Raw genomic sequence first — 12,128 nt, forward strand, 5'->3', positions numbered from 1 at the left:
ACTTTCCATGCATCTGTTATGCATCCCATGGCTGAAAAATACTGCCCTGAAATTCAGTTTTAGAAAATTTAATTTTTGTGCAGGCAGAAAATTTTCACACAGTGAAGAGTCTGGAAAGTACCTCATCCTCGTGGGCTTCTTTCAGAGACTCGATTTCCTCCTCGTGCTCATCGTTCTTGGTGTTGAGAGCATAAATTACCTAGAGGCAGAGGGAGATGACAGCGTGGCGATGGTAAAGAAAGCTTTTATTAACAGTTTCAATAGGAGATCGATAGCTGTGCAGGGGAAGAGAACAAAAAGATTAAGCGTGCAAAAATCTATACTAATAGCATCACAGGAGGAGGCAAACATGTTCCAAACTGTGGGCAGACAAAGCTTTAAACTCACTGAGGCTGTAGGGGAAAAAAATAAAAACAGTTTCTCTTCTTCTTTCTGAAGAAACGAGGACTTTTAACAACAGGTCAGACTGAAATGACTCGATCAAGTGACCATCATGAACGGCTAAAACAAAAAAACCGCTGCTGGGAATAAACCCCTTGCACCAGCTCCAACGCGGATGTAGGACTTCCCTCTTCCTCCTGGTGCACTCTCCACGCAAAGGCTTAAGTGAATAACATCTTGTCAGTCATGCTTGCACTCCCTCTCAGGAATATAAGCAGGTTTTTATGAGCGCTGGAGGTAAATGATATGCAGAAGCTTTAAAAAAAAGCTTAAGCTGCAGCAAATTGAAGCCCCCGGAGAGCAGCTAATGTTCGGTCATGGTCAACTGAAAACGCCGCCGCTATCAGAACCAGCCGCTCCAGAATTGGTTCCAGTAACAGGTGAAGCGCACGGCTTTCATTTATACCTACAGCATGCATTAGACCGATGTGGTTTTTTTTCCCCCTTTTATTGTGAGAAACTCTATAGAGGGAAAAAGACTGATGGCTTTATGATATTTAACGCCACCTCGGATCGATGCTGGAGAAGCCGTTTTGTAAAAGCTTCCTGAGACTAATGCATCTGTACGTCACCTCCTGGTCATTATCAGAAAATGTGCTCTAGCTGGAACGCTCAGTCATTTTCTCCAAACCCCAATGAAAATAACACGCTGACATCAGACGGATGGCATCTCTTAACCAATAACCCTACACTCCTGTAGGGTTGGAAATGCTCACCCCTAAGTTAAAAGAGGAACATTTAATATTCCTCTTTTCCTTAACGTTTAATTGAGGACCTCAAAAAGGAGGAGGAGGCAGAGTCTGAGGACTTGGTGAGTCCGTCACCATGGCAGAGGTCCCTGAGGTGGTTAGAAAAGCTCCACAGTGGCAGTGCAACACTGGTGGATGGGATTTAGAGTAGATGAAGGGCCTCTTGAACGCCTGTGAAGAGGCAGACCAGCATCTTTAGGAAAAGGGGGGCCAGAAAGTGTGTCCATCTATTGAGGAATCACAATTCTCATCCTGTTTAGGACATTTAACTCTGAAGCGTTGGAAAGGACGGTCTGATCGTAATTACAATGTAAAATCTGGAAAGAAACACACATGCAAGGAAAGGCAGCAGGGAGTCAACAGCCAGACCATCGACACGAGCCTGTTGGTTTGCCGTTCTGGACTACAATGGGGGGTTTGCAACACATTCAGGCGCACAATTTGGGTGGCATCCTATCACTGCTCAACATTCTGAAGATGATATGGGGATTGCAATAAATCCCCATTTCACTCACTTGTCACTTTCTCCAGTTGTGTCGACGGTTTCAACACTGGCCTCCTTTAGCAGAGATTAAATGACTGGAGATCATTTTCTCCCATGTTAAATGAACGCATGAAAACTAAGACCTGCCATCATTTTAGTCTGTCAATGCGTCAACCAACAGCATTTAATCTGATGCATGTTAGGGATGAGTTAGGGACACTTGATGTATAAATGGAAGTTGCCTGCAAACTCTTTCATTTTCTGTTGCATTCAAGAGAACTATCTATCAGAAAAAAAACTACAGTTTTATTGTTTCTTGCCTCCTTTATGTAGATAGATAGAAAGAAATGAAAAACAAAACCAGTATTTCAGACCTCCGGGGAAAAAAAACAAAATTAGCATAATGCACCTCTATGGAAACGTAAAACAAAGTTGGGATTGATGGAAACCCCACAGTCCCTCTCCCTGGTGGGCATCTCAGTCAGAAAGAAGAAGTCTGTCTGTCTGCCATCACAGATGACATCCAGTCACTAAAACCAGGAGAGAAAACACCTTTCCGTCTAACGGCTACATTACAGAAACCAGCGATCACCTTTACACATACAGAGCAAACAGACATCTTGATCACAGCTTGGATGTTGTTCAGCGGTGCCCCATGGATTTGCTGTCGGCCTGTCAGCAGGCAGTATGAGAATGGAGGAAGGTTTTTCTCCTGCTCTCCCCGACTCTCAGCTTGGATTCCCTGCATTGAGTCAGCCATGGAAGTGTTCCTTCAATTATACATGATTATTTTAATGACGCTGGTGTGGCGGCTGCTTTCATCTCTGTTTCCTCACTCTCCCTCTGCTCCCCATCCTTTTTATCTCACCCTCCTTCTCTCTAGCCTCTCTTTCTGCTTTGTTTCACCATCTCAGAGGAATGGAAGTACCTTGCAGGACTGTTTGGGGTAAAGCTGGCTTTGCATAAATAGTTCTTCCACATTCTCCCAATTCAAGTGCAATTAAATCCTGTTAGAGAGTGAAATATATTCCTGATAAAGCTGTCAAACATTTGCTGGTCTCCTAAACTCTGATGTTGACTAAACTCATTTGAGCCGAATCTTTATCCCGGGCTCTGGAAGCATGCAGTATGTTTTGGGTTTTTCTGCCTCATTTTAATAAAGGCTATGTCAAAACAAAAATAACCAATGGCGGCAACTTGATGTGTTGTTCTAAATAATGCAATGTCATGCTAAAAGTTGAAGACACTCTAGTTTAACTAAAGGAATATTGGATTTATTGACTAAACAAATCAAGAGGACACAACAAAGCTCACATGCTGCGGCTAGAAATGACAGCTCGAGCAGGGAGTCAACAGCCAGACCATCAAAGCAACAACAGCCGTTGTTTGCAAGCATAAAGTTTATGCTTGCTTTATGCTTTACAGCAGTCAGAACAAAACAACTGCTTATGTTCAAGACAGCTTTATTAAAGTTAATATCAGCTCTCTCCTAAAAACATTCCTCCTGAATGCTTATGATTGCTGTGCCTGAGGAGAATTAAGGAGAAAACATTCAACTGCACCTGCCATCGACCACATGGCAAGCATTAGTTTGTAACTTTTTTTTTTAATCACACAACATGTGAGAAAACTAACTATAGAAGGGTTTCTGGTTCAGTGGTCAGAAGGATATGTCCTAGTATTTATGTTTTAAATGCTACATTAATGTAGTTAAATGTGATTATGTGGAAAAAAGTGAGACTTGCATAATCACTGCATGGTTTCCTGCTACAAAAAAAGTGTCTGGGTGAAAAATAGCTAATTCATGTGGTTGTCAGGATAATAATGCTGGTATGAAGAGGAGCAGAAATTGCAATCACTGTCTGAATGGTATGAAAATGTTAGTTTTTCAAACTACACTTTCTTTCACGGTCAGTCATCACCACAGCCTAGGGTGTCTGCTTGTTAGGTCCCAAAGCCACTGCAGTCAGACTACATTTCCTCTGACTTTTCCTTCCTACTTGAATAAATAGTCATTTATCTTTATTTTGTGAGCTTAAATTCAAGATGGAGAATTTCCAATTGCTGTTTGTCTCAGGGAAGCAGTTGTGCTATGCTGTATTTGACCGCGTTCAGCGATGCGAAGGTAGCATTATTACATTATTACAGCACCAAATTTTAGACATTTTCTGTCTAAAGCAGCATCACTGTGGAGGAGTAACGCTCTTGATTTAAGCAAATTAATTTACATAAACTGCAACACAATGGAGATACTGAGGGCCAGCAGCCAAGGGGAGATTTAAGGTTCAGGGCTGCATGGTAGAAATTCACCTTTAACGCTTATATTCAAAAAGAAAACATTGACAGTATAAGCAAGCACTGGATTAGAAAAAAAAATTGCTTTGTTTTCCTTCTCATTAATGTTGATTATATATAATTAGATGGTAGAAAATTATTTTGATTGCTGCTCTGAACTTAGTTTTATTTTAACCCTGCATGAAAGAATCTCATCCTCCTGTCAATAAATGTATTCAAGCGAAGAGCTTGAATACATTTATTGAGAAAAAAACTCAATTATCATAACAATTATGATGTGGATGAAATTCTCCACAGAACCAAGAACAGAACATGGCAGCTGTTTCATAGTTGGGTAAAAAATGCAAATGGTGTGTCAAATGCGTCCCGTCCTCCGCGCTGGAACTAAATGTGATTTTACAGATTTCATGGCATCTGTCGCGCATGCAGCCCCACCTGATACACTGATTATCATTTTGGTTTGCTTAGAAAACACTGGTGTGTTATTTTTAACTTCCTTAGAGCTAGGAACGCTTGTCCAGAGTGTCAAACCTGCACTGTTCACATTCTCCGTGGCTACCGATCTCTTTTGGAGAGGATTAGGCCAACAGCGTACTTCTACTAATAAGAAGAGCTGGGTGTGCGCCTCATTGGACGGTTAAAATCAAATGACTATTGTACTGTAAACCGGCTTTAATAACAGCTCCACGATTAGAGCAAAAAACACAGCTGGATGACAGGATGGACGCCACAGAGCGATGATCAATGGCAAAGAGGAGACAGCAGAGAGTAAGCAGAGAGTTTCGATGTGATCAGTTGGCTTCGGGAAACTTTTCATCCACACACGCTAACTTTTCCCCTGGGGAAAACAACTGAACGCCTTCCCGGGACAAAGTCCAGCTAGGACATACCGCCATGCTGATCATTACATATCCCATCTGAGCGATTTCACTGCATATGCGCCTCTCATAAATACAACATTTTACCTCTTTTATCACCTCAACCAGTTAAAAAAAGCATGCCAGTACAGCAGCGGTGCCACACACTTTGAATTCACGCAATGCAAAGCAATCCAGAACAGACAATATGACTTCCTCTCTGTATCTTTAAGCAGAACACAGAGATGTTGGTCCTTTTCCCCTCCAGCGATGACTGACATACTGATAAGGCTGCAGCCCAGGGGGCAGCAACCTTTTTCATTAAAAGAGACACTTTTGAGAGCTTTGTCCTATAAGAAGAGCCCCGTACCATTGGCTCCCTTCTGTTGTAGAGACTTGATGCAGATGTTGCATACAAACAGCTAAAACCACCTTATTATAGCCTCTATAATGAAAAACATTTCTTATTTTGGTTTTATAAAGGCCATAGCGAAGGGGCTGAAGAGCCTCGGCCTGCAGACCCCTGGTATTTAGTGAAAGAGCAGCCATGTTAGGATTAGCTGGTGAGATGGGCTGTGATAGGCAGTGATGCTGAGGTTGGCAAGTGATTTATGGCATCCAATCGGATGGCATGTGGCCTGGACCCCACTGTTTTCTTCCTATAATCCTAAATAAATCTAATCCTGAGATTTAGACAGAGGTTTCCAGACTCGTCTTTCTCAAATGAGAAGGAATTCGTCCATTGGAGTGATTCTTTAATCACTCCAATTTAAAAGCAGCATTCATTTAAAGCAGCAAAACAAAGAAGATTGTCCCCTGAATCGGTGCGTAATGAATTGGAGTTAGAGCGGCGCTCCTTTTGTCAAGATCAAGATGTCGAAAGCCGAGCCGCTCTGCGCGGGACGGATGAGGTGCGATGGGGAAGATGACAACAGGACACCGAGGAGGGAGGCCTCTGAGGTCAGAGTCAGTGGCTATTGATCGGCTAGAGAAGAAGGCCACGACTGATGCGGCCAAGAACTGCAGCATGCGGCTCCAGCGTAGCTCCGCGGCTTTGCTCTCGTCGTTTTCAGAGGGTTAACGTCACATTCGGTCATTAAAGGATTAAGGAAAGACAGTTTCTTTCTCAGCATCTGAGTTGCTGGTCCAAAGTTCGCCTGCATGCAGACAGGCTGTCCGTCAGGCTGTCCACATTTCAGCACCCTCCTTACTAAGCCGGCGCATCTCTGAGCATCTCTGCAGAACAACCTGAGAGACACGAGCCTCCCCTGATCATCACGGCACAGCCCGGATCCGATCTGTCCGCCGTCTGAAGCGGAATTACGGTTAAGAAGCGCGCCTGATCCCGCTGCTGCACCGTCTGGCACAAAACCTCCTTTGACTCGGCCAAAGCGTCATCAATATTTAAACTCAGACTGTAAACACAAATCCTGATACCAAAAAAAAAAGGCCTTTCAGGCAGTAATGCCTTACGTAATCAGGAGGGTCTAAAAAGAGGATGCTTCTGTAGCGTGCGGGGAGGGCGAACAACGTCTCTGGGCAATGTGATCACAGGAGACAACAAAAGCCTCGTGAATTTTGAAATAAAGTTAGATAAAGCACAGATGCACAGATGGATGGACGGATAAATGAGTAAACTGAGGAATGGAAGGGTAGTTTCGTTCTTTTCTTCGCCGCTGTTGTCTTCTGTTGTGCCGTGCCTTTAAAAAGCCGTCATACCCTGGACACAACACGTCCCGCTTCGCCGCTCCGCTCAAAACTACAGCGGCGTGACAATTACTGCAGAGAACGACGGCCGAGTTTCTATCAGACAAAGCTAGAAGACGCGGAGCGAAGCTGAAAAACGGAGATCTCCGCTCAAATATCAGCTTCTGCCGTGATCCGGGACCCAATCATCAACTGCATGGTCAACGACACAGATACAGTATATTGACCCTGAGAGTAATAAAAACACCTGAAAAGAAATAAAATCAGAATTCAGAAGCTTAATATCACGCTGAACATTTTCATTTCAGGTACTTTTATTCAGTCGCCGTAAAAAAATATATAGAAATGTCATTAAAATCTTTATTATGGGTGCTTTAATCACTTTTAAGCGACTTAAGGTATGAATCTGACAAGACAGGCCCCTTCCTCTAAGCCCCTCTTCAAAATAGGTAAGACAAGAAGTAAGAAAATACGCCATCCAAAACAAATAGCCCGATAAATGATGAATGTCGTGAGTAATCGTCCGCTGAAGGGGAACATTATCACGCTCTTGATGCTCTGAATGTGCATTTTTTTAAGGTTTTGTGGTTATTTTCAGGCGATTTTTCTTCTTATGCTCCTTATAGTTTTTCTCACTCTTAGGCAACTTTGCAAACAGGCCCAGGACTGGGAACTTTCCTTCTCGTTTATTTTCCACCTGGAGGGGAAAAACTAATACTTTATTTGCCTGAAGTGCTGAGCAAAGACGGCAAAAAGATAAATATATAGTTTTAAAAATATTTAAAAAAAAATAATTTTTATTAAGCTTTAACATGTTTTGTACCAATTAACTGTGCAAAAATCAAGGGAAACAAATGGGGGACATCGAAAAGAGAAGGCGACACGTAACGTTCAGAGCTAGGCGTGGAGATTTAAGCTGTAGGCAACGCGGCTCACCGCCCAGGGTGGCAGACACGGGGGGGCAGCACGAGCAATTCTCTTTCTTCTGAACCCCAATTTTAAATGTGTATAGGGATTGCAAAAAATCGCAAAAAAGCAACGCATCTTAAATTAATCTAAATCATTTCAATAACAGGTGAGAAGCCAGATCATCAGTGTCATGGGGCCCTCTGTACGGCTTTGGGACTCAGGTAATCCACAGATGAACGACACGTGGGACAGAGGGGAACCTTCCAGGAAGGTAGCAATGACCCGTTCAGCTCATTTCCCTGAGTTAAGGTCATGATTCAACAATAAGAAAGAGAGACTGAGGGAACAATGGAAGGTTAGAAGGCAAAAACCTCTGCTGACTAAAAAGAACACCTAAGGTCCAGCCAACATGTGCTATAATTGATGGAACCACTGCGACATTTCCCTGAAGAAGTGATTCTAGTTTTCCTTTATTATTATTATTATTATTATTATTATTATTATTATTATTATTATTATTATTATTATTATTATTGCAGTCATGTCTTGATGACATCAAAAGCTGGATGACTTTAAATTTCCTGCATTTAAATTCTGACAAGACAGAAGTTGTAATCTTTGGGCCAGAGTCTTCAAAAAATGAAGTTCTTAACCAATCACTTAATCTGGATGGCATTAACTTGGCCTCTGGTAATAAAGTTAAAAATCTTGGTGTTGTTTTCGACCAAGACATGTCATTTGAATCTCATATTAAACAGATTTCCAGAGTTTCCTTTTTTCACCTCTGGAATATCGCCAAAATTAGAAACATTCTGTCCAGGAGTGATGCTGAAAAACTGGTCCATGCATTTGTTACTTCAAGGCTGGACTATTGTAATTCTTTACTATGTGCTGTGATAGGCCTAGGCTGCTGGAGGACATCAGGGTCTAATTTTCTCACTCTATTGATTTCTACTGTTCTTCAGTCTACTGTTCTCCAGTTTTGCATTGTATTACATTGAAATGACTTTCGTCATTTCAGCTTTTAACTTTTTGCTCTCTCTCTTTATCTTCATAGTAGGTACACCTGGTCTGGCGTTCTGTTAACTGTGACATCATCCAGAGAAGACGGCTCACCCGCTACTACCATCTAATGTAGAACAGATTACTAGATCAATGTGTGCTTCTGTGCTTGTTTGTCTCTCTTGTTGTGTCTCTGCTCTGTCTTCTGTAACCCCAGTCGGTCGAGGCAGATGACCGTTCATACAGATCCCGGTTCTGCTGGAGGTTTTCCTTCCCGTTAATGGGGAGTTTTTCTTCCCACTGTCGCTTCATGCTTGCTCAGTATGAGGGATTGCAGCAAAGCCATGTACAATGCAGACAACTCTTCCTGTGGCTCTACGCTTCTCCAGGAGTGAATGCTGCTTGTCGGGACTTTGACGCAATCAACTGGTTTCCTTATATAGGACATTTTTGACCAATCTGTATAATCTGACCCAATCTGTATAATATGATTGAACTTGATTTTGTAAAGTGCCTTGAGATGACGTGTTTCATGATTTGGCGCTATATAAATAAAATTTAATTGAATTGAATATTATCTGGGAGGAGAATATCACCTTAACTGGGACGTAAAACTCCTCTACTCCCGCTTTCGTGTGCCCTGGTGCGACACGACGGGGCCAGAAGCCGAGCTGCCACCTTAAATCTCCCGCTGCTGCACAGCAGTGTCCTCCAACGGTGTCAGGTATGGACAACAAAGCAGCAGCTCAGCCGGACCCCTGCAGCCCCTCCACAGATTACATCATTTGCCTCCGTCCTTGTTGGCTTTGGTTGGAAAAGCTGCACGCAGGTTAAGCCACGGTGAATATTAACAGACGTTTCAGATCAATTATCATTCAATGTTTACACTCCCAGGCTCATGGTGGGCTGCAGCTCCTCCACAGTTATGAACAGATGCGTAAACCTTCCTGATTGTTGACATGCGAGCGATGCAGAAACACGGGAATCTGCTGCTGAGTGGAATGCATGTCACGGGTGCTGTGGGGTTTGACTGTAGAGGAGCGTGTTTACAAACGCCACTGCGTCCCCACCTCCCCATTACTACTCCATCTCTACATCCCCACCTGCTCCAAATGACTTAACCACTACACCCCCTACGTCATCCACTCACTTCCACGCACACACCTTTGTCAGCTGCGCGATCTTCTTGCTCATCTTCAGGTGCAGGTCCGGAGTGTATTCCAGCGTCAAGCTCCCGTCGTAAAACATGTTGGACGCCGTTGGAGAGGGGGCGTATTTGCTGGTGCTCGTCGAGGTGCTGTACGGAGGCTGCCAGCCTGCCCCCGTCGCCATTTTTCGCCGGGATTTAAAAGCCAAGTGCGACGGCGTGAATTAGAGGGAAATGGAGCGGGGCCCGCCGCACGCGGCCAGTCCTCCCATCGCCGACTGCGTCTCGTGGAGATGATGGTTCCGCTTCAGAGAGGAGGGAACCAGCTCGGGGCTGGCAGCGCGGCGCGAGACCGCTCCGTGGCACGCATCGTCAGCGGGCGCGAGCGGCTGGAGTGATGAGGGGGAGGCGGAGACGCGCGCCAGATGCTGATCCAATAGCGCGCGCTCGAGGCCAGATGAGTTACGTTCCGACGCGGCGCATCAAGATGTTTATTTATTTATTTATTTATTTTTTGTTTAATTTCATGGGCCGGGGAACAAAATATCAAACCTAAATATTGACAATAAGAAGTTCTCTCAAGAGAATAACATAACAATACTGTTGCAAATTATTAGGTCAGAAAAAGCTTTTTAAGAAAATGAATAGTTTAAAGTTTAAATAAACAAAACGTTTCAGGGAAGCTGTTTAAATAAAAAAAAAAATGTATTAAAATGGACCAATAATAGTATAATTGCTGTCATTTTGTCAAATAAAAGTATGTAAAAGTTTGTGTGTATGTATGTATATATATATATATATATATATAATCAATTAAAGTGCAGATAGGTACAATTGAGGGCAATGGAGGGAAATGGAAATAGATTTTTGAGAAACAGGTATAAAACGGACAAGTGTTCTGTGAATAAAATCTAAGATGCTGTTATATTTTTGTCAAACACAACACTTAAAAAAAAGAAATGGTGAGAATAAAATGTGACCAGACCAAAATACCAAAACTAAAATCCAAATGCTAACAAAAACTTTTTGTTAAATATATAGATTTAAAAATATATATTATTCCTGTTGCCTTGTAGCAAAAAGGTCCTGGGTTTGAATCCCAACCTGGGGTCTTTCTGCAAGCAGTTTGCATGGTCTTCCCATGCCTGCATGGGTTCTCTCCAGATACTCCGGCTTCCTTCTACAGTCCAAAAACACTACAAATAGGATAACTTGTCTCTCCAAAATCCCTAAATTCAGCTTAAATGAGTTTTGAGTGTTCATGGTTGTTTGTCTGGGTTGCCCTGCGATGGTGCGGTCATCTCTCCAATGAATGCTGGTTAAAGAAATCAGCCTCCTGTAACCCTGTAAAGACAAACAGATACAAACAACGGATGGGTGGGGATAGATAAATATAAATAAAACAGAATAGAGGGTATCTTATAGATACAATAATATACAAGATATTAATACAAGGGGGTTTACAGAGAAATGTACAAGCTTTGATCTGTCCTAAATATTACTCTTATTTCAAACATGAATATTTCCTATAATCATAAAATTTGTTCAAAGCGCATAATGTAGAGCCAACATCTCTATCTGGTCTTTGGTGATCATTTTAGCGCCGCCACAAATGTTGCAGACCTCTTTGCCTTTGCCAATCTAACACCCTCCTGTATGTCACAATATGAAAGGCACATTATATTATATTCAGTGAGAAATACTCTCTGGGTACTAGTTATAATGCATAGGACAAAGAAGAGACACTGCAGCAGTGTTTGATCCTGCACTGACCTCTACTGGTGAGAAGTTACAACTACAAGGAGGTATTAGGCTATGCAAATTTAAAGGGGAACAGATTATAGCTGAACTGCTGAATGCAATAAATACCTATTTCTTTTTTCATTTTAAAAACTGATTTTTTTTGGGTTACTTTAGTATATTAGTATTTTGCAAAAGTCCTAATTTTACATCTTTAATACACTTTGACATGTTATCCGATAGACCAACACAAAGTAGTGTTTAATTGTGAAGTGGAAAGAAAATAATGCTTAATTTTCAACATTTTTCACACACACAAAAAAAAAGATCAAACCTTCTTGGGTCAAATTCGTTCAGAACCCGCACCTTCTGCAGTTGCAGCAAAAAGCATTTTCAGGTATGCATCTACCAGCTTTGCATGTCAGGACACAGAAGTTTCTGCCCATTTTTCTCTGCTGAATAACTCAATCTCAGCCACATTGAACAGAGAGAATATACAATCATCAAATGGATGTTGACCAGGCCTTTTTTCATGTATGAGCTTTAATGTAGAGCATGTATGTGCAGCTCTGCCTGAATGCTGAGGGTCACTGTGTTGCTGGTAAGCGGCAACTCTCGATTCTGTTTATTTTCTCATAAACCCTGACGACCATCCCTTTTTCTGGCTCCCCATAAAGCACCCCCATAACACAGAGCAGCCACCATCATGTTTCACAGTGTTCAGAGTAATGAGGACAGCATGCAGAGTTACTTTTACACAAAAATGAAGGCCTAAGAGTTCAATTTTAGTCGCATCG

The 12,128-nt window shown here is 42.4% G+C and overlaps 1 protein-coding gene across 5 annotated transcripts in view; it reads right to left on the reverse strand.

Annotated features, from left to right (window-relative positions):
• LOC105921453 (protein FAM184A) overlaps window positions 1–9,911 on the reverse strand; it is a 78,561-nt gene extending 68,650 nt beyond the window's left edge. For 3 of the 5 annotated variants that reach the window (XM_036128458.1, XM_012857169.3, XM_036128459.1), the window contains exons 1-2: window positions 9,609–9,776; window positions 122–199 (exon numbers count right to left, since the gene is read on the reverse strand). In XM_036128458.1, coding sequence (XP_035984351.1) covers window positions 122–199; window positions 9,609–9,776 — 246 coding nt within the window. Of the gene's footprint in view, window positions 1–121; window positions 200–9,608 lie in introns of all 5 variants that reach the window. The other 2 variants (XM_036128457.1, XM_036128460.1) reach the window with 1 other exon arrangement.
• Between the last annotated feature and the right edge of the window lie 2,217 nt (window positions 9,912–12,128).

Source organism: Fundulus heteroclitus, chromosome 24 (assembly GCF_011125445.2).
Source record: "Fundulus heteroclitus isolate FHET01 chromosome 24, MU-UCD_Fhet_4.1, whole genome shotgun sequence".
Lineage (NCBI taxonomy): Eukaryota > Metazoa > Chordata > Actinopteri > Cyprinodontiformes > Fundulidae > Fundulus > Fundulus heteroclitus.